General features: G+C 42.8%; 1 protein-coding gene across 6 annotated transcripts in view; it reads left to right on the forward strand.

Annotated features, from left to right (window-relative positions):
• The window catches only part of TACC2 (transforming acidic coiled-coil containing protein 2), a 181915-nt gene that overhangs the window by 28240 nt on the left and 129998 nt on the right, over window positions 1–23677 (forward strand). For all 6 annotated transcript variants that reach the window (XM_040438035.1, XM_040438034.1, XM_040438036.1 and 3 more), the window contains exon 5: window positions 22431–22588. In XM_040438035.1, coding sequence (XP_040293969.1) covers window positions 22431–22588 — 158 coding nt within the window. The remainder of the gene's footprint in view (window positions 1–22430; window positions 22589–23677) is intronic.

A 23677-nucleotide genomic window follows, 5' to 3' on the forward strand; every position in this document is an offset into this window, starting at 1 on the left:
TACGCGAGAGGACATGCAGCCAGCCTACACGGCCACAACTTTGACAGTGAACCGCACCGTGACACTGTGCCTAATATATTTCTGTTTGATAAATGCCACTCTATATTTTTATAATTATTTTTATTTGTCCGGCATGACTTTATCGTAACCCTTCTTTACATGTATCATTCGTTTTGACATAACTTGTTCTGTATATAATATACTTACTATCAATTAATAAATATTCTATAATAAGTAAGCTTTGAGAGCCATTATTACATACTACATATTTTATAGATTTTTGGGTTTATTTAAATCAGTTCACTGAGCTACCTACATTGTATTGTGCCACTAAGGCTACTTTCACACTCGTGTTTTGGATTTCCGTCTGTGAGATCCGTCTAGGGCTCTCACAAGAGGTCCTAAACGGATCAGTTTTGCCCTAATGCATTCTGAATGGAAAAGGCTCCGCTCAGAATGCATCAGTTTGCCTCCGTTCAGTCTCCATTCCGCTCTGGAGGCGGACACTAAAACTGTTGTCCGCTTGACGAAACTGAGCTAAACAGATCCGTCCTGACACACAGTGCAAGTCAATGGGGACAGATCCGTTTTCTCTGACACAATCTGGCACAATAGAAAACGGATCCGTCCTCCAATGACTTTCAATGGAGTTCATGACGGATCCGTCTTGGCTATGTTAGAGATAATACAAACGGATCGGCTTATGACGGATGCATGCGGTTGTATTATTGTAACGGATCCGTTTTGTGAAAGTAGCCTAAGTCAGGCACCAATCCAGATTCCCCAATTTGTTGTGACTGGCACAGTGGTGGCACAGCTGTCTCTTTTGGGAACACAATGAAGGCCTTCATCATGGGGGGGAACTGTCACTGTTGTCAGCACTGTGGCTTCCACTCTTATGGGGACTTTGGGCTCATGCACACGAGCGTATGTATTTTGTGGTCCGCAAAAAATATGGTGACCTGCGTGTGCATTCCGTATTTTGCTGAACGGAACAGCTGGCCCGTAATAGAACTTTACTATCCTTGTCCATAATGCGGACAATAATAGGACATGTTCTATTTTTTGGCGGAACGGAAATACGGACATATGGAAGCGGAATGCACACGGAGTAACTGTCGTTCTTTTTGCCGAACCATTGAAGTGAATGGTTCCGCGTACGGTCCGCAAAAAAACGGAATGGACACGGAAAGAAAATACGTTTGTGTGCATGAGCCCTTTAATGAAGCACTAGAACGGAGAAATCTGCTGCAGTATGCGTGTGTATGTTGTGGTGGTGGGTGGGGGGGGGGGGTAGTTTAAATGTGGTAAACTTGCAGATTATCATTATCTTGTGCAAACTGTTATTTCATATATGCAAACTTAAAGCAAAGTATTTATTATTATACTATATAGTTATATATAACTTTCATACAAACAGGATAATGATAGGTTTGTCACGTTGATTGTTTTATAAGATTTAAGCTACTTAGTAGGGCGGAAGGTGTCGTATGAATGTCTACGCCAGGGTGGAGAGGAGACATTGCTGCTTGCCCTTGGAGAACTGTCTGGCCTGGATTAGCACTGGCACAGCTACTGGAAAATATTAGCACACAGTAGAAGTTATTTGATCTCCTCAGCAGCAGAATCCAGGATTTTCTTTCTTTTTTGCTCGGGGTTTCTAATTCTTCACAATGACTCTCTGATGTGACAGATTTCAGTAGCTGTGGATGTATTTAGTTTTGCCAAGTGTTTTTAAACCTTTCATTTTAATTACTGTGTATAGTATTTGATATGAATGAGCACATGCATGCGTGTAAGATTACTTTCACACTTGCGGCAGAGTGACCCGGCAAGCAGTTCCGTCACCGGCAATCTGCATGCAAATGGACAGCATTTGTAGACAAATCCGGATGCGGATCCATCTTACAAATGCATTGCAAGAACGGATCCGTCTCTCCGGATGTCAACCGGAGAAACGGATCCGTTATATATTTTTTTCACATTTTTAGGGGCAGGGAAGGGGGCGCGGTTACCCTGACTTGAAGCAAGGAGGCCGCTGCCTCCGTGACTTCAGGCATGTGTGGAGAAGCGCGCCGGCAGGGGATAAAACAACGTTTTCAGTACTTTTGCTGCATCTGCCTTCAGGAAGAAAGGCATCATCAGAAACACACTGCTGGCTACACGCAGGTACTGCTGGCGGCTTGGGATGGTTTTGGGAGGTGACAGGTTCCCTTTAAGTGATGACCTATCCTCTGGATTGGTAATTGGTGGCAGGACCCCTGCCGATCAGCAGTTTGAGAAGGCACTTGGCTCTGCAGCCTTCCCCAGCTCTCCATAGGCCAGTGACGACACGTTCATCGGTCACGTAGCCTTTACACAGCTCAGCCCCATAGAGGTGAATGGGTCTGAGGTGCAATATCAAAAAGAGCTGGCATAGAACGGACAGCACTGTTCTTGGTGAGCGGAAAGAAGGCCGCAGCACTACGGCGAGCGCCGGTGGCTTCTTAAACAGCTGATCGGCGGGAGTCCTGGGCGTCAGGCCCTCACTGATCAGATGCTGAGGAGCTATCCAGAGAATAGGTCATCAGTTAAAAAATCTCAGAAATCCTTTTTATAGCTTATTGGCTTTCCAGTAAGAAGATACAGTACACTGCACTGTATACAGTTTTTCATTATGAATCAGTGGCAGATGTACACAACTCTGTGGGAATACACTTGCATAAGTCTAGGGTGTACATTTTACTGGAACGTCTCTAACCTGTATAGCCTATATACTCAGTTTATGATGGAGAGTTTCCTCTCTGGACAGCTCCATGGTATACTGTACTGGATAAAGATATAAAACATCTAATCAGACAGTGGTTCTTGTGATACCAGAGTCATTTAGTTCTGATTCACTTATGCAGTCTCTCATGTATGCCCTGACAACCACGTGAAGGCACTAATGGCCTCCCTCAATGGGTACAGCTGGTTAATTTCTCTCTTGAGAACCATAAGTAGACCTTTTCCAGTTGAGGTTGCCCACAGAAATGTGGCATCAACTGGCAAAGACAAATGAGCTGTCATATTTCCTGTAGACATCTAATTGATGCTAAGCCATTTGCAATGTCTGCCTGAAATGCTCACTGAAGCCATGATTTGTGATGATAAGTGTGCGCACCATGCATTTGGGAACTGCAGGGCAGAACTGGAGGTCATCTTTCTAATTAACTTCTATATCAATTACAATATATCAACAAAATCATGGAACCATGACGGGAAGCTTTACCCTACCAGTGAACACTGATACAATACGTGAGGGGGAATTTCACACACATGGACATGTACTCAGTGACCCATGAAATATAGTGCTGCCATACTGTGCATAAAAGCTCTGCGCTGTGTACAGACATTCAGGGATCTAAGCGGAGTACAGTGTAGGTGAAATGGGGCGACCATGTTATTACTTGGAAGGGGAGTTTATTATTATGCTACTACTATACACTAGATATACCAAACTGGTAGTCAGCAAGATATATTACTCAAGAAGTAACGGGTACTAGATACTAATCCACCATAAACATATATAATCGTATGCATGGTCAAGACGTACAATAAAACCTCCTACAAAAAAGTTGACAAAGACTCCAAAATATATTTCAAATCTATCACAGAGGAAGAGAACACAACTCAAATTAGTATCTCCACATAGAAAATACATACATGTCATCACTCTATATACTGTAAATATATGTATGTGTGTGTGTGTGTGTGTGTGTGTGTGTGTGTGTGTATATATATATATATATATATATATATACACACACACACACACACACACACACACACACACACACACACACACACACACACACACACACACGTGAAACTTGAAAAAGTCTATTTATTTCAGTAATGCAAATTAAAAGGAATTACATTAATGCAGCTTAAAATTTGATTTCTTTTAAAAAAAGGTTCAGTATTCTCGGCTCAGAGTGTAGTCAGCTAATTAATTCATACCCCCTGAGCAAAGAGTACCTCAAAATTGAGACTTTGGGGTTTCATAAGCTATAAGCCATAATCATCCAAATTATAACAAATAAAGGCTTGAAATATCTCGCTTTGCATGTAATGAGTCTATCTCGTATATTAGTTTTACCTTTTAAGTTGCATTACTGAAATAAATGAACTTTGCACAATATTCTAATTTTTCGAGTTTCACCTGTATATACTGTATATGTTATGGGCAACAAAATCACATCACATCAAAAGCCCTTATGTAATATACAGTCCTGTAGGCCCATATATGCTGGTCAGCACTTCATTGCATTACTGGTACGTGGATATACAGTACAGACCAAAAGTTTGGACACACCTTCTCATTCAAAGAGCTTTCTTTATTTTCATGACTATGAAAATTGTAGATTCACACTGAAGGCATCAAAACTATGAATTAACACATGTGGAATTATATACATAACAAACAAGTGTGAAACAACTGAAAATATGTCATATTCTAGGTTCTTCAAAGTAGCCACCTTTTGCTTTGATTACTGCTTTGCACACTCTTGGCATTCTCTTGATGAGCTTCAAGAGGTAGTCCCCTGAAATGGTTTTCACTTCACAGGTGTGCCCTGTCAGGTTTAATAAGTGGGATTTCTTGCCTTATAAATGGGGTTGGGACCATTAGTTGCGTTGAGGAGAAGTCAGGTGGATACACAGCTGATAGTCCTACTGAATAGACTGTTAGCTGCTTTTTTCTTGCCATAATACAAATTCTAACAGTCTATTCAGTAGGACTATCAGCTGTGTATCCACCTGACTTCTCCTCAACGCAACTAATGGTCCCAACCCCATTTATAAGGCAAGAAATCCCACTTATTAAACCTGACAGGGCACACCTGTGAAGTGAAAACCATTTCAGGGGACTACCTCTTGAAGCTCATCAAGAGAATGCCAAGAGTGTGCAAAGCAGTAATCAAAGCAAAAGGTGGCTACTTTGAAGAACCTAGAATATGACATATTTTCAGTTGTTTCACACTTGTTTGTTATGTATATAATTCCACGTGTTAATTTATAGTTTTGATGCCTTCATAGTCATGAAAATAAAGAAAACTTTTTGAATGAGAAGGTGTGTCCAAACTTTTGGTCTGTACTGTATATATCCACTTTTGGGAAAAGCCGCAGACAAAGGCCTTGCCGAAACATGAATCAGGGCTGGCCCATTTCAGAGGGAGAGAAATCCCCATGGGTAAGATGTGATCTTGCAACCTTGTATCCGGTAGTCCAAGACACTTCCTACTTCTCAAGCACTGCTTTCGGGTTGTCCATTGCTGCTCACACGATCAGTCCTAGCAGGGAGTAGCCAGAGAAGCAGCATAGCCATCTTGGATGGTAGAAGGAGGGCCTAGGAAGCAGCTGAAAAGATAAAAAAGGGGGTTTTGATGTCGGTTCCCCAGTTGAAGGGGATTTCCAAGTGTTTTTACTGATGACCTATCCTCAGGATAGGTCATCAGTATATGATTGTTGGGGTCCGCAGCCTTCTCCAGCTTCTCTGAGGCCATGTTACATCACGTTCATTGGTCACATGGCCTAGGTGCAGATCAGCCCCTTTGAAGTAAATGAGGCTGAGCTGCAATACCAAGCACAGCCTCTATACAATGTACGGCGCTGTACTTAGTGAGCAGAGAGAAGTCCATGGCGCTACTGAAAGCATCGGTGCCTTCTCAAGCAGCTGATCCACGGGGATCCTGGGTGTCGGACCCCCACCAATCAGATACCAATTACATATCCAGAAGATAGGTTATCAGTAAAAAACACTTTAAAAACCTCTTTAAAGTGAATTTTCTTTTCTTGAACTGCAGGGTTGCTTTATGCAATACCCGGAAGACACAGTAGAATAAGAAATAAGACAGCGCTGGCAGAATACAACATTGCCAGAATATGTGCACAAAAATACATACCAAAAAAATAAATAAATAAATATATATATATATATATATATATATATGTTATGGGCAACAAAATCACATTAGATCAAAAGCCCTTATGTAAGATACATACAGTGTATTTATTTATATATATATATATATATATATATATATATATATATATACATACACAGTCTTGTAGGCCCATACATACTGGCCAGCACTACATTGCATTACTTGTGATGCCCACCCCTATAATATATGTCACACACATACACTACATTTACACCACGTATATACACTGTGGCACATATGCATACCTGCTTACATTTGGGCACATTTACAAAAATGTAAAAAATCCCAAATGATGGCTCATTGAAAAGCCTTGTTGACCTTCAACTCTTGGGCTGTAAATATCAGTCAAGACATGCTAATAATCCCCTATTTGTTTTTGTGGGTTTTCTCCAGTTACTCAGTTTTCATCTCTATGCTCTGGTCAATCATCTTCAAAACAAATACACCTAATATGTGTGTCCCTGCCTGAGATATTAGGCCTAAGACTGTATTCTGCCCTGGCGAGCAATGGATGGTGACACGGGATACGTCATTTTATTGTCTTCTGTTCTTTTATTGTCTTTTATTGTCATTTTATTGTCAATTAAAACTGAAACTTTCTGGTGGAATTTTTGGCTTATACTAAAGTCCTTTTTCCCTAGCTTATGCTTTGGCCGACTGGAAAATCTTGTGGTATCTTCAATAATTAGAAAAAGACAGCAAATTTCCATGCTCCTATTGTGGGCTTAAGTCATGTCTAACCACAATCACATTAAACCGGATATATCTGTAGGTCTTATTAGAGAGGGGTTTAAAAACCACAAATCTTCCCTGTTCAGACAGTAGCAAATGCTAATAAATTTGGAGAGCCGCACAACTTGTCCAAGATACCAGGAAACAAGCCCAATATTTGAGCTGTCTGTGGTAACAGCATGTATCCAATACATCATAAAATGTTGATAGGTGCCTGGTTGACACAAAAGAGAAATGCACAAGCCTTGACTCTAGAGCAAAAGTACTGTAAGGTGACTACATCGATGCGATTTGCAGAGCTCTGATGACTATGCTGTTAGGTCCCACATGTTGGTTGCGCAACAGCTGAGCCTTCCTCCTAGATTGTCAAATACCTCAAGTTGGTACGGTTTACAAATGATTTGAGTATTTTAGTTAAATTGGGGGGCGGTATCAACAACCAGTTATTACTCAATTCGTTTACATCATTAGTACCAAGGCAGAATGAGCTTTTGTCTCTGAACACTCTTGTTAACCATTGATGGCCGCACTAGAGTTCGCAGGAGGGCTGGAGAGCACCTACTACCATCAGGCCTAGTGCAGAGACACACACAGAACCAGCACCAGGTGTTATGACAAGGGGCGCCATTAGCCATTCCCATCTGGTATTCATGAAGCATACATTGATCAGCCTTCGACATAGCCAGGTCTTCGTGGAACCAGTCCTACTGTCTTTTTTGACTCAGAAGACCAACACTACATAATGTTCTCCTCAGGGTATCCAGCAGCTCCCTTGGCCAGCTCCATTGCCAGATCTCTCCACCATTGAGAATGTCTGGGACTGGATCTCCTATGCATAGCAGCCAACAACTACCTTGGCTGAACTAAGGGTCTTTATTAAAGGGTTTGTCCAGGCTTTTAATATTGATGACCTATCCTCAAATTCAAATATCTGCTCACACAGCAGCAAGATGCTACCAGATGATGGAATATGGGGTCCCTGCAGTAACTTTGAGAAGGTAGATCCTGGGGAGAAGAGGACACTGGCAGCTTTCCTCTATACCTAGAAGTCATCTCAGCTCTGATCGTGTCTATAATAATACATTGGGGAGTTTCTATAATAATCTATCAAGTCTTTTATATGAACACAGGCTGGTTGAGGTGCTGTACATTAACCCTTTCGTGACCAAGGGTCATTGATGCCCTAATGTCCAGGTCAAAATTTACAAATCTGACATGCGTCACTTTATGTGGTAATAGCTTTGGAACACTTTTACTTATCCAAACCATTCTGAGATTGTTTTCTCGTGACATATTGTACTTCATGATAGTCATATATTTGAGTCAATATATTTCACCTTTATTTATGAAAAAATCCAAAATGTACCCAAAATTTTGAAAAATTCACAATTTTACAAATTTCAATTTCTCTGCTTCTAAAACAGAAAGTCATATCTAATAAAATATTTATTACTTAACATTTCCCATATGTCTACTTTATGTTGGCATCATTTTGGAAATGTCATTTTATTTTTTTAGGACGTTAGAAGGCTTAGAAGTTTAGAAGCTATTCTTAAAATTTTTAAGAAAATTTCCAAAACCCACTTTATAAGGACCAGTTCAGGTCTGAAGTCACTTTGTGGGGCCTACATAGTGGATACCCCCATAAATGACCCCATTGCAAAAACTACACCCCTCAAGTTACTCAAAACTGATTTTACAAACTTTTTTAACCCTTTAGGTGTTCCACAAGAATTAAAGGAAAATGGAGATGAAATTTCTAAATTTCACATTTTTGGCAGATTTTCCATTTTATTGCATTTTTTTATTTAACACATTGAGGGTTAACAGCCAAACAAAACTCAATATTTATTACCCTGATTCCGCGGTTTACAGAAACACCCCACATGTGGTCGTAAACTGCTGTACGGGCACACGGCAGGGCGCAATAGGAAAGGAATGCCATACGGTTTTTGGAAGGCAGATTTTGCTGGATTGGTTTTCTGAACGCCATATGTTTTTTATTTTTCTGCCGATCGTCTTGTGCAAGGGCTCGTTTTTTGCAGAAAGTGTTGAGGTTTTAATTGGTACCATTTTTGGGTACATAGGATTTTTTGATCATTCATTATTACACTTTATATGGCAAGGTGACCAAAAAATTGGCTGTTTTGGAACAGTTTTCATTTATTTATTTTTACAGCGTTCATCTGAGGAGTTAGGTCATGTGATAGTTTTATAGAGAAGATCGTTACGGACGTGGCAATACCTAATATGTATACTTTTTCTTATTTATTTAAGTTTTACACAATAATAGCATTTCTGAAACCAAAAAAATTATGTTTTAGTGTCTCCATAGTCTGAGAGCCATAGCTTTTATATTTTTTGGGCGATTGTCTTAAATAGGGTATCATGTTTTGCGGGATGAGGTGACGGTTTAATTGGTACTATTTTGGGGGTCATAAGCCTTTTTTATCGCTTGCTGTTGCACTATTTGTGATGTAAGGTGACAAAAATAGCTTTTTTTGGCACAGTTTTTTTTATTTTTTTTTAATAGTGTTTATCGGACTGGGTCTATCATGTGATATATTTATAGAGACGGTCGTTACGGACGCGGTGACACCTAATATGTGTATTTTATTTTTTTATTTTTTTTATAGGAAAAGGCAATTTCTTTTTTTAATTTACATTTTTATTTATTTTTCATTTTTATTATTTTCACTTTCCTTTTTTTATCAAGTCCCTCTTGGATCATGAAGATCCAATGGGGCTGATGGCTGTACTATACTTTGCAATGCTCTTGCATTGCAAAGTATAATACTATTAGATGCCCTGTAGGTGGCAGCACCAGATGCCTTTGCCATGGCAACCGGACGCCTTTGCAAAGCGTCCGGTTGCCATGGCAACCATCGGGCGCTGCTATCAGCGCTGCAGCCCCGATGGTTCAGAGAGGGAGCTCCCTCCCTCTATTAACCCCATGGATGCTGCAACCGCAGCATCTATGGGGTTACAGCAGAGTGTCAGCATAGAGCTGACACTCGCTGCTGATGGCAGCGGCTCAGGAATGGAGCCGCCGCCATCACACACAGCGGGGGCACAGGATCGGGGGCACAGGATCGGGGGCAGCGCTGGAATGGGGGGGGGGGGTTGTATTGGGGTACGGCTAACCTTGAGGGTGAGGGAGGCTGGGGCAGGAGGGGCGGGGAGACATGGGGCGGACCGCATCAGTATGGATCTACATAAATATGGATCTACTACATAAATATGGATCGGGCGGGGAAACTACTTCATCAGGGGCAGGCGCGCACAGGGGGGTGTTGGAGGAGCACAGATCGGGGGGCACAGGAAGGGGGCACAGATTGGGGGCCACAGAGACACTACCTGATTTCAGGCTGTGATCTGCAGAGCGCAGATCAGAGCCTGAAACCGGCATTTTTTCCACTGCCGCGATCCGATTGGTTAGTCTGCACAGACTAACCAATCGGATCGATTGTCGGCAAGGGGCCACTCTGATTGGTCCCTTGCCGGCATTACTGAACTGTATGCTGTCCGTGACAGCAGCAGTGCGGGGGCAGAAGCTTTAATCCAAGCGCTTTGCAGCGCTTGGATTAAAGAACTGTCTTGACGTTTATAGACGTGATAGCTGCACGGGGCATGTGCAGCTATCACGTATATATACAGATTGCAGTCGGGAAAGGGTTAAATATATGTATGTAGTGCAGTAAGTCTACTGTGTTATGTGCCACTTGTGCAGGGGGAGACTAGGGGCCTTTCACCTGTACCCCTGTGGGCCAGTCCGAGCCTGCTCATGGAGGTATACATTGAACAGGTTTACACTGCATTATTTTGTATTTTTTCATGTTTTATCTTTTTTTTTGGGGTATAAATGTGGGATTCATATTCTATCTATGTAATGATGCCATCAGCTTTTGTGTTATATTTATTTCAACTCAAAGGGTTTGTCCCATCTGGCCATTTCTACAATGAGATGGGACTAAGCGCTGGCCCTAGGTGGCCAGCTTGTGGAAACATCTGAGTGGACTGGAGATACGCATGTTCTGCCATGCTGTTCCCATCGTTCCCATTCACTACAATGGGAGCTATGGGAACAGCAGAGCTCGGCTGTTTCTGTAAGGCCAGCCACCTAGGACCTGCATTTAGTCGTGGAGACTGCGAGATGGGAAAAACCCTTTAAGTGGTGATTTTCTTTTCTAGGGTTTTTATGCTTGTTGCAGACTTTATGGGGGTAATTTATTAAGTCCTGCATTTTAGACCCCTGCGCTGGCGGTGGATTTGCTGAAGTTATGTAGAGGCAGCAGAAAAGTTGCAGATTGCAGCGCAAATAACCTTTGTGCCGCAATCTGCGACAGATATATGCCAGAAAAGTGGCATATATGAGTTGGTAAATGACCGCCTATATTTATAACCCATGTGGGGATCCTGGACCTTACTGGGGGTTGGCAACAGAGCTCATTTGTATCAATTTGCAGGTTTTTAGTGTTTTTAAACTTTTTGCCTGTCTTTTGTATTTTCATGTGATTTTGTTCATTGAATAAGGAATATTGCATTATATATGGGGGTGGTGACTCCTATTTTTGCATGCATCCTAGGTTGAAGGAGAACAGAAATTAAGCACGCAATGGCTTTAGTGCTGTGAGAGGAAGGATTAACATAGTGGGATTCAGGCTAAGGTCTTTCAGTTGGGTCTCACAGCTGCTCCACTTCACCCTGAGCGTTAGCAACAGATAGTCAAGTGCTTAGGTTTGTGTCTCTGGAGATGCCAAGACAACCTTCAAGACTATGTCCAAATTTGCAACCAATTTCCTTTCTTTTTTTCCCCCCTCTCCATTGCATCTAAAATGAAACAACAAAAAAACAAAACGTTACACTGTGACAGTTTTGACCGTGTAGGCTGGCTGCATGCCCTCTCGCGCAGGCAGACTCCTGATTATGCTGGTTGCTTGGGACTGTGGTGTCTTGTGTGAGCTATGCCCGTGTTTGTGTGTACTCCCCGTGTCTGCTTCTCTGTGCAGTTTTTGTCACTGTTGCTGTGTAGGCTGGCAGCAGGCTCCCTTACGTACTGGCTGCAGGCTGACACCTGTGTATGCTGGTTGCTTGGGACTGCGTCCTGGCTGTGGTGTAGTGTGTGAACTGTGGCCTGTATTTGAGGATTCCTGTGTCTGCATCTCTGTGGTGCCCGTCACCGGTGCCGGGCAGGTTGGCTGCATGCGCCTTGTGTACTGGCTGTGGGCGTTCCCATGAATGCTGGTTCTGTTATGCGTGCTGGCTGCGGCTTTGTGTGTGATCAGGGTCTGAATATGGATGCTTTTCTGTTTGTCACTGTGACAGGGGTTGTTTGTGCTCTGGCGTACTGGCTGCGGTGGACTCCGTGTATGCTGGTTGCCAGGGGCAATCTCCTGTACTGCAGCCTGTGTGTTCTGTGGTTCTGGTACTCCTGTTTTCATGGGGTTAACCTACCCTAATCTGTTCCTGGGTGTTGCTTGTCGCTACCCTCGTTATACAGCTTGTCGCTACCTTGTCGCTACCCTCGTTATACAGCTATATCTACCTATGAGCTGTGGGGCTAATGGTCAGTCTGTCTTGTTCCTTACTGACCATTAGCACCTTGCTGCTGACCCAGGGGGGTTTTGCCATCTGCCCTTGTTTGTGGTGTTGCCTGGTATGCATTGATGTTATGTCCTTGTCGGATCTTCTGTACCTGTCCTGTATGATGTTTATGTTGTTTTCCTTGTCCATGCCTTGCCTATTCTTCTGTACCTGTTCTCTGTCTGGATTCAGTCTCTTCCTTGTGTAACCTAGCAGTGCTCTAACTTCATCTGATAGCCATGGCAGTGCTAAACTGCTTCTGATCTAGTCCGTCCCTTGTCTGTCCTGCAGTGCCTTACTGCTTCTGTTCCTGTGTTTGTCCTGCCTTCGTGAAAGGGTCCCTGGGTTCTCAGGAGGGAGGATCTCTAGTCTGTGTGCAGCGCTGCCTGTGACCGGCATGCTTCTGTTCTGCATGGCATCTGCTTCTGTGCTGGTTCCTGTTTGTCGTGTTGTCTGATCCATGTCCTGTATTTGCTTGGGTTTCAGTTCTGTTCTCTGTTTTCGCTGGTGCTTGCACCTGGGTGGTTCTTTGCAGGTAGGGGCCAAGTGTACTGGGACCTTCCTGGAGGTCCGACCAGTGAGCCCTCAGCCCAGTTCATCCCCACCACCAGGGGCTCTGTGAAAAACGGGGCTCACTGGCTCTCCGCTCTCTGGGTTTTGCCTCTGGTGTGCCAGTGCACTTGGTTCTGTGGTAGGTCTACCACTATTGCCTAACCTGCATATATTGTACTATCTTTTTCTTTTATTACATGTGTAATAAAGTTCTCTGTTGGTCCCTGGTTTGTTTCTGCCTGTGTCCTGTTTGTATGACGTCCCGGAGGTTTGCCTAGGGCCTTCGGCGCGTGACACTTTGTGTATTTACACTTCCTGTGTGTCTCCATGGATACAGACTACAAACAAAAACCTTTGTAGTCTGATCCTGCAGTCATTTTTCCCTTGTATCTCTTACTTTTGTCTAACCTGCCAGGTGTCTGTTATTATGAAGTAGGGGGCAAATAGAAGGGTACATGCCATTCTATAGTAATTACTAGCCAAGTACAGCGCTTGGCCATTTCTTGCTACTGTCTGGCCCTGTCAATCAAAGCAGCCAGAGTGATCCTGGCCACAGAAAGGGGTGGAGCTTGGATGCAACCAGAGCAATAGTGACGCCCTCGTTGCACCAAAAGACCGATTTGCATATTAAGATAAAGTTTTAAAACTCGAGAGCAGAGCTTCAAATCAACAAAGAAAAACAGTGTTTTAATCAAGTGACTGACAGCTATGTGTTTATGCAAACAGTTGGATAGGGAGGTCACTGGTGACAAATTCTCTTTACTCACATAAGGGTACAGCCTCACATAGTGTAAATGATGCAGATTTTCTGCAGAATAATTGTGTGGAAAATTTGATGGGTTTACAATAGCAGCGAACTGGATGATATTTTAACAAATCTCATATAGACAGGTTGCAGAGAGTATCCACATGATCCGAATCCTCAAATAAATTGACAGATATTTGCATGGATCTCACTCTTTGTAATGCAGTGGGTGAAATCTGCAGCCAGATCCGTGCCAAATTCTGCGTTGTCCTGCTTAAAAAGTATATTTACAGACAGCAGAAATGTCTGCCACTGTCCCTTTAAGGTGAATGGGGCTTGCAGAAAAACATGTGCTCCTCACCAAATGTGAGGATTTCTGGGATTCACGTCCCCACCTATCCATTGGTTGAACTTGATGGACTTATGTCTTTTTTCATTCCCTTAGGGTGGGGTATACTTCCATGAGACATTTTTTGTTGCAATTGTTACTGTGATTTTGGTAATTGCTGATAAACTGTAGCACTTTTTGCAAAAATGTTGTGGTTTTGTCATGATTACAAATATCCCTTCAGCAATGGCTACAAAAACCACTGTGAATGTACCCTAATGACTAGTGATGGACGAACATCGGCCAGGACGATTCACAATTGCGCGAATGCGATCAAATGTTTGCGAACCGCAAGTTCGCGGCAGGACTTATTCACTTTAATGGCAGGCGAAGCTGAAAAACCTTCAGGTCATTATTGCAGCCACCAAATACTTACAAGAAGTGCACAAATCGTCCCACAACATGGACAGTGACATACCAGAGGGGGATCAATGGCCAAAATTACCACAAAAAATATGTATTTTAATCAGGGGCAATTTTTATGCCTCTTAAAGGGAAACTGTCAAAAATGTGGCCTGCTGGAGCCTAGAACATTTATATTTTAGGTCACGGGAGTACAGGCCCCAAAAATTAGGCATTCACCGGACAGAAAACATCAAGTAATTATGTGGCTGGAGGTATATTAGACTGTCATTGGATATCAATTTTACTGCAGGCCAGTACAAATAGATGTCAAATACATATGTTTAAAAGAACAAAAAATAGAAAATTGGATTAAAAACATGGCTAACAAACTCCCCCCCCCCCCTCTTGAAAAAAAAATGATAATAGTTGAAATTCGATAACACGTGGTCGTCGTCAAGAGGTGTTGAATGTCCCAAACATTAGGCATTCACCGGACAAAAAAGAATATAGTAACATAGTATATAAGGCTGAAAAAAGACATTTGTCCATCCGGTTCAGCCTGTTATCCTGCAAGTTGATCCAGAGGAAGGCAAAAAAAAAACCCCTGTGAGGTAGAAGCCAATTTTCCCCACTTTAGGGGAATAAAAGAATTCCTTCCCGACTCCAATCAGGCAATCAGAATAACTCCCTGGATCAACGACCCCTCTCTAGTAGCTATAGCCTGTAATATTATTACACTCCAGAAATACATCCAGGCCTCTCCTGAACTCTTTTAGTGAACTCACCATCACCACCTCCTCAGGCAGAGAGTTCCATAGTCTCACTGCTCTTACCGTAAAGAATCCTCTTCTATGTTTGTGTACAAACCTTCTTTGCTCCAGACGCAGAGGATGTCCCCTTGTCACAGTCACAGTCCTGGGGATAAATAGATGATGGGAAGAGATCTCTGTACTGACCCCTGATATATTTATACATAGTTATTAGATCTCCCCTCAGTCGTCTTTTTTCTAAAGTGAATAACCCTAATTTTGTTAATCTTTAAGGGTACTGTAGTTGCCCCATTCCAGTTACTGTTAAACCTCATCTGCCACTTATCTGCCCAAGCCTCCAATCTATCCAGATCCCTCTGTAGTAGTATACTGTCCTCTTTAGTGTTAATTACTTTACACAGTTTAGTGTCATCTGCGAAAATAGATATTTTACTATGCAAGCCTTCTACAAGATCATTAATAAATATATTGAAGAGAATAGGGCCCAATACTGACCCCTGAGGTACCCCACTAGTGACAGTGACCCAATCTGAGTATGTACTGTTAATAACCACCCTCTGTTTTCTATCACTCAGCCAGTTACTTACCCACATACAGACATTTTCTCCCAGTCCGAGCATTCTCATTTTATATACTAACCTTTTATGTGGTACAGTGTCAAATGCTTTGAAAAGTCCAGATATACGACATCCATTGATTCACCAATGTTAAGTCTAGAACTTACCTCCTCATAGAAACTGATTAAATTCGTTTGACATGACCGATCCCTCATGAAGCCATGCTGATATGGTGTTATTTGCTTATTTTTATTGAGATCCTCCAAGATAGCATCTCATAGAAAACCTTCAAACAGTTTACCCACAACAGATGTTAAACTTACCTGCCTATAGTTTCCAGGCTCTGTTTTTTCACCCTTTTTGAATATTGGCACCACATTTGCTATGCGCCAATCCTGTGGAACACTACCTGTCAGTATAGAGTCCTTAAATATCAGAAATAAGGGTTTGGCTATGACATTACTTAATTCTCTTAGGATACGGGGGTGTATGCCATCTGGTCCTGGCGATTTTGTCTATTTTAATCTTTTTAAGTAGCTGCTGTACTTCTTCCTGGGTCAGACAGGGCACTTTTAATGGGGAATTTACTTTCTCATTCTGCATTTCATCTGACAGTTTATTTTTCTCAGTAAATACAGTGGAGAAAAAAATATTTAATAGCTTTGCTTTCTCCTCATCTCTCTCTGCAACTCCTTCCTCATTGCTCTGTAGAGGGCTGACACCTTCAGATTTATACTTTTTACCATTTATATAATGTAATAACATTTTAGGGTTAGTTTTGCTCTCTTTGGCAATTAATCTCTCGGTCTCTAGTTTGGCAGCTTTTATTTGTTTTTTACATATTCTATATTTTCCTTATAGTTTTTCAGTGCTTCCTGGCTACCCTCCTGTTTTAGTGATTTTAAATGTTTTCTTTTTGTCATTTATTGCTTTCTTTACAGTTCTATTTATCCACATTGGTTTCTTCTTGTTCCTTAATTATGTGGCTGGAGGTATATTAGAAGGTCATTCAATATCAATTTTACTGCAGACCAGTGTAGTACAGGCCCCAAACATTAGGCATTCACCGGACAGAAAAAAACAATTGATAATGTGGCTGGAGGTACATTAGGCGGTCACTGTATAACAATTTTACTGTTGGCCAATTAGATTACAGGCCCCAAAAATGATGCATTCAACGTACATAAAAGATCAAGTGATTATGTGGCCGGAGGTATAATAGACGGTCAATGGATATCAATTTTACAGCAGGCCAGTGGACTACAGGCTCCAAAAATTATTCATTCACCATACAGAAAAGTACAATTGATAATGTGGCTGGAGGTAAATTAGGCGGTCACCGTATAACAATTTTACTGTTTGTCAGTTAGATTGCATGCCTCAAAAATTATGCATTCACGCACATAAATGATCAAGTGATTATGTGGCTGGAGGTATATTAGACGGCCATTCAATATCAATTTTACTGCAGGCCAGTGTAGTGCAGGCCCCAAACATTAGGCATTCACCGGACAGAAAAGAACAAGTAATTATGTGGCTGGAGGTATATTAGACGGTCATTAGATATCAATTTTACTACAGGCCAGTACAAATAGATGTCAAATACATATGTTTAAAAGAACAAAAAAATATAAAATTGGATTAAAAACATGGCTAAAGAAATCCCCCCTCTTGAAAAAAAACCAAATGATAATAGTTGAAATTCTATAACATGTGGTCATCACAGGTGTTGAATTCCTCCGAGGTCCCAAACATTAGGCATTCACCAGACAGAAAAGGCCTTTTATGCCGTTGTATTTACCTAAGACAGGGACCATTATTTGTTCTGGGTGGTGGCGGATATTTGTAGGCTGGCATGAGGAAATTCAATTAAATGTGGTCGTCACAGGTGTTGAATTCCTCCGAGATCCCTGCCTCAATCATTTTTAGAAATGTGAGGTAGTCCACACTGTCGTGAGCTAGGCGAGTGCGCTTATCGGTCACGATCCCCCCTCCTGCGCTGAACGTCCTTTTGGACAGGACACTCGATGAGGGGCAAGCCAAGAGTTCTATGGCAAATTGTGCCAGCTCTGGCCACAGGTCAAGCCTGCACACCCAGTAGTCCAGGGGTTCCTTGCTTCTCAGAGCATCCACATCGGCCGTTAACCCGATGTAGTGGACACCTGTCGGTCTAGGCGTTCCCTGAGGCTGGATCCGGAGGGCGGCTGACGATGGGTTGGCTGCAAGAATTATCTCATATCCGAAGTGACCAACACATCTTCAAACCGCCCTCTTCTTGCATGCGCTGTAGGATTGGTACTCGCAACTGTTTCTCTGTGGGTGAAAATTCCTCTGCAAGTGCCCTCAATAGCAGAATGCAGCATCTCTCGCAGCAAGGCCTGGTAATTCTGCATTCTGACAGCCCTCTGTGATGCTGGTAACATGTCCGCCATTTTGTGTTTGTACCGGGGTCTAAGTACGTTGCCACCCAGTACTGGTCCTTTCCCTTTATGCTTTTTATACGGGGGTCCCTCTTCAAACACTAGAGCATGAAGGCCCCAATTTGCACTAAATTGGAAGCGGTGGAGCGGCCTAGCTCCTGCTCATCGCCCAGGAGAATGTCGTCCTCGGGCTCCTCCCCCCATCCACGGACAACACCAGGGATCCCAGAAAAGTTTAAAGCCTGCTCTTCTTGCTCCTCCTCCTCCCCCCAGGCACCATCCTTCTCTGACTCCTCTTCAGACTCCTGCTGACTTGTCTCAGATGGAGTAGCCCCCCCTTGATCAATGACACGACGCAATACACGCTTCAGAAAGAAGGCGTAAGGTACAATGTCACTGATGGCGCCCTGGCTGCGACTGACCAGTTTGGTGATCTCATCAAATGGCCACTAAAGTCTGCATGCATCGCGCATGAGCAGCCACTGGCGCGGTGAAAAAAAAACAAGCTCCCCAGAACCTGTCCTGCCGCAGAGTTCGTACAGGTAGTCGTTAATGGCACGTTTCTGCTGGAGAAGCCTATCAAGCATATACAAGGTAGAGTTTCAGAGCGTCGTGCAGTCACAAATCAGACGTCTGACGGGCAAGTAGTGTTGCCACCAAGGCGAGCCATGGCCATGTTAGATCTTCTAAAATGGCCAAAGATTTTCCAGGTATATAGAACCGCTTAATTATTATTTGCTGGAAGCAGGTATATCAAACCCCTTAATCAGTTTTTTTGGGGGGCAACTGGTATATCGCACCAGTTGAAATTATTTGTTCCAATAGCATTTGTCCCTCTGTATAGCTGGGGTATCTCAGCAGAACCGCACACAACTCCTGCAAATTACAAATGCACTATACGGAAAGTATATTCTAGGTATATCACACATCTGTCTCAATCAGTTTTTTTGGGGGGCAGCTGGTATACTACACCAGTTGAAATAATTTGTTCCAATAGCGTTTGTCCCTCTTTTATAGCTGCGGTATCTCAGCAGAACCGCACACAACTGCTGCATAATACAAATGCACTATGTGGAAAGTATATTATAGGTATATCACACCCCTGCCTCAACCAGTTTTTTGGGGGGGCAACTGGTATATCACACCAGTTGCAATTAGTTACTCCAATAGCATTTGTCCCTCTGTATAGCTGCGGTATCTCAGCAGAACCGCACACAACTGCTGCACAATTCAAATACACTATAATATACTTTCTATGTTAGAAAGTATATTATAAGTATATCGCACCCCTCTGTAAGTCACACCTATCGATAGCACACCTATACCAGTCCTTAAAAGAACTTTTGTGGCCCTATTAGCTAGCGTTTGATGTCTCTAACAGTCTGTCCCTGCTCCACACAGCAACCTCTCCCTACACTGGCAAAAGACTGAATGTAAAATGGCGTCCAGATCGGGTTTATTTATAGGGTAGGGGGTATGTCCATGTACTGAAACGTCTCAATTGGCTGTCCTGTACCACCTGATGGATGTGTCATGGGTCAAAGTTTGGCGCTATTCCAAAACAATGTTCACATGTTCGGCGAATCGTGAATGAGCAAAGTTCGTCGCGAAACGACCGCCGGGCGAACCGCAAGGCCATCTCTACTAATGACTCTCTAATTACCTCTAATAAGGGCTGCCCCCACTAGATAACACTGCTGAGGTGATTTAGGGCATAAGGGCTGGTGGTACTGAGATATATAGTATATGAATAGATAGATAGATACTTATACACATTTCCCAAAATGCAGAAAACTTACTAGGTCCTTCAAGCATTAAAGGAAATCAGTTACCATGAAAATGCCCCCCCCCCCCCCCCCATCTGCTGGCATCATGTTATTGAGCAGGAGGAGCTGAGCACTGTAGATTGATATACTGTATCATTATAACCTGTAAGTTATTGGTTATTTCTATGCTTAGGAGTCCAATGGGCAGTCGCCCTCAATGAAGGGCAGCCTTTGCAGTAGGAGTGTGCACATAGAGACATCTGTCAATCACTAAGACCACCTGGAAACCTAAGCACAGAAAGGGCAGAGATTTAGGGCTCATGCACATGAACGTATGTATTTTGCGGTCTGCAAACACGGATCCGCAAAAAATGCAGACGGAGTAACTTCCGTTTTTTTGCTGACCTATTGAAATGAATGGCTCTGCATATGGTCCGCAAAAAAAATTCATTTAAAATGAATGGTTTGAACATTTTCTTGAATTTTCTTCCCACAAAACGATATATTTGCTCAGCTCCTCCTGCTCTCTAACATCAAGCCCGCAGATCAGACACCAGGTACACCACCATGGCAGGTTCTCGTTAACAGCTTATGGATATAGGTCTTGCCGTGGAAGAAACAATATTCAGTATTGAGAGAAGAAGACAGTGGAGTTTTGGTTACAGATTGTTACATAGAAACGTCTTCTGGGATACAAGAGCGTGGGAAGGATAAACAGTCCCACAATGCTGTCTTTCTCCCTAGTATCCACTCCAGACGGGATGAGCTCTGCCTTGTGGATCTCAGCCTCCAGTAACTTTCCTTCTTGTGCTCCTGCTCGGCCGCTGACCTTATTAGGAGAACCCAGTCTTAGTTTATACAAGGAACTCGCAGAAATCCCGGTGTCCCCTCCATTGCTCAGATATTTTGTTATCAAGCCATAAAAACAACCCTGATTTGGACATAACAGTTTTTTTTTTTTTTTATAATATGTTTAGTTTATATATTCAAAAACTATTCTTCATTCTGGGGATCAGCATTTCCAAAGTTGCCTGTAAGCTGCTTATCTCCATATTGACACACATAAATGCTTGGCCGATACGTAGTCAGAATCAAGCGTTATCCTCACAGGCACAGTATGGGGATGGCCAGCATTTAGGGGTTGCCTTATAGCGTCAATCTATGTGTTACATGGACAGCCATTCATTAGAAGAACCACTTGTAATACCACATTGTTCCTGCAGTGGTCGCTGCAAGGAAGATGAGCAGCAGTCTGCATCTTCTTGAAAGCAAGCATATGTCTCAGGATGCAATGTAATCCCTTTAAAGAGGTTGTCCAGGTTTGGCAGCTGCCCCTCTAGCTCCCGGACCTGCAGAAGCACACTTACCTGCTCCTTGTCACTGGATTGTTCTCTAAGTTCTGGTCTCTGGTGGTCAGCTTCCGGAGTGGATGGGAGGCAAGAGTGCTGCTGCAGCCAAGATGGGGCCCCCAAGTGGCATTTCCCTGTATCGTGTGCCGTTTGGGGGACACCTGTTGCAATCAGCAACAAGGTTCATGAGATAACCACTTAAGTTATTCAAGGAGAATGTACAGGGAAATATATGTGTGTTTTATAATTGGGAGGAAAAGGAAGTACCCAAAAGTGACCCACCTTGACACAGAGAGAACATTCATACTCCAGTCCATGCAGATGTCCCGGGTCAGGTCTGACCTGTGAATCCATCAGCAGACTGTAGGCTGCTGTTTATGGAAGCCTGTTTTCCATTGATAGTACACAGATTTCAGGCTTTCATAAAATAGCTTGAACTGTGCTCTGAAGTCAGCATGGGAACTGTGGAATTAAAATGTCCCTCGCTGCTCTGCTGTACTACTGGAAATCTCCCACTAAAAAGGGTCCAATAATAACAAAAGATTAAAAAACAAAGTTAGGTCAGCATCCCAAACAATATATAATGAAGTACAGGTGCACGCTACCATGGCTGACATGCAAAGGCAAACAAACAGTATATGTACCTGTCCCATGCACAAAAATACATGCAAACACTTCAAGCATGTGTTATTCTGAATTGCATTAATGCTATAATTACTATACATGAAAATTTGAAGCTCTTTGCGCACATTTCTGATCAAAATTGTCTCTGGGCCATCTGCCAACAGCAAGGTGGCTTCTGCAGATGGGACCTACACTAACAGACTTGCCTTTCCTGGGCCTAGGCCTACAAAATTCAGGGCAGTGTAGGACCGGCTATACAAAACACAATTTAAAAGCCTTGGACAGATGGGCATGAACGCACAGTCGAAATTTGCGTCAGCCACTCCCCCAAATGTACAATACAAAACTGTTAGTGTAGGTTCCCGTCTGCAGAAGCCACCTTGTCGTTGGTAGATGGGCCAGACACAATTTTGATCACAAATGTGTGCAAAGAGCTTCTAATTTTGTTTGCAATAACAATATATTAGGAAACGAATAATTCTGTATCTTCTCTATATTCTAATATGTTTACCAATCACATATCAAGTGCCACCCTCTGTGACGATCCTTCCGAGCTCAACATTTTGAGTAAATAACAGGTGCATTGTATAGAAGTGGAATTCACTCTACCCTATTCATCTTGTACTATTACAGGAATTCCTTCCATCTCTAGAGGCCAGTCCTGTGCTTTTTCCTCAGTGGGATCCAAACAGTTACCAAGGAAGACAACGAGAGGGAGAAGAACAGAAAGAAGAAAAATCATTTCCATCATTATTTTCTGAAAACCCGAATGCGACTGCAACAAATTCAAGGTATGAATTGAAACAGTGGTTTTGTCTTCAAGGGTATGACCAACACAATTAAAGGGGTATTCCAGGATAGGAGATAACTATCAGATCATGAGAACGGGGGCCTCCTGCTGCTCATCTGAAATGACTGGAGCGGCTGGTCATACATGTGCGTGGCCAGTCTATTCATTTCTATGGGAGTTTTGAAGATAGCTGAGTATCACCTATCTCCAAAACTCCCTTAGAAATGAATGGAACAGCCGTGCACAGCAGCAAGGGGCCTGCAGGAGGTACAGGGCCCCCGTACCTCTGGGACCTCCACTGATCTGATAATTATTCCCTATTCTATGGATAGGGGATAACGTGTACCTACCGGAATACTCATTTAACTTAGTGATAATGTACATAAAAAGATGAGTAACTTTGAAAATACATAGCATTACTTAACTTGTACTTGTCCTGAGTTACCCTCCAGAGCTCAATTCACAATTCTGCTGGTTGTTTTTGGAAATAGTCAACAAAGTTTGTTATCAAACACATCCTTATTGGCTTAGCAAAATGCAGTAGAACAGTTAGGGGGTCATTTATTATCCAGAAACCATTGCGCCGTAATCTGCAACTTTTCCCCGCTCGCGCCTGGTCTAAAAAAGTGGGAGTGGTGTGGGCAGGGAAGGGGGCAGACTGGCAGGCCCGTCTCATTCATCATTTTCTATGCCTATTTTAGGAATCTGGCTTACAATTAGACTGGCGCTGTATGCGCCGCAGTTATGTAGAGGCCGATGCCTCTTCATAAATTTGGTGGATCCACTGCCAGGGCAGGGACCTTCTTAAGACCAGCATCTAATATGCTGGTCTTAATAAATGATCCCCTTAGTTTTTTTCACATTGGGTTGTAGCCAAAAATCACCAAAGTAAGGCTACTTTCACACTCGCGCTTTCCCTTTCCGCTATTGAGATCCGTCATAGGATCTCAATAGCGGAGGAAAATGCTTCAGTATTGTCCCTATTCATTGTCAATGGGGACAAAACTGAACGAAATGGAGTGCACCAGAATGCATTCCGTTCCGTTTGGTTGCGTCCCCATCGCGAACAGAAGAATGCTGCAAGCAGCGT

The sequence above is a fragment of the Bufo bufo genome, chromosome 6 (assembly GCF_905171765.1).
Source record: "Bufo bufo chromosome 6, aBufBuf1.1, whole genome shotgun sequence".
NCBI lineage: Eukaryota > Metazoa > Chordata > Amphibia > Anura > Bufonidae > Bufo > Bufo bufo.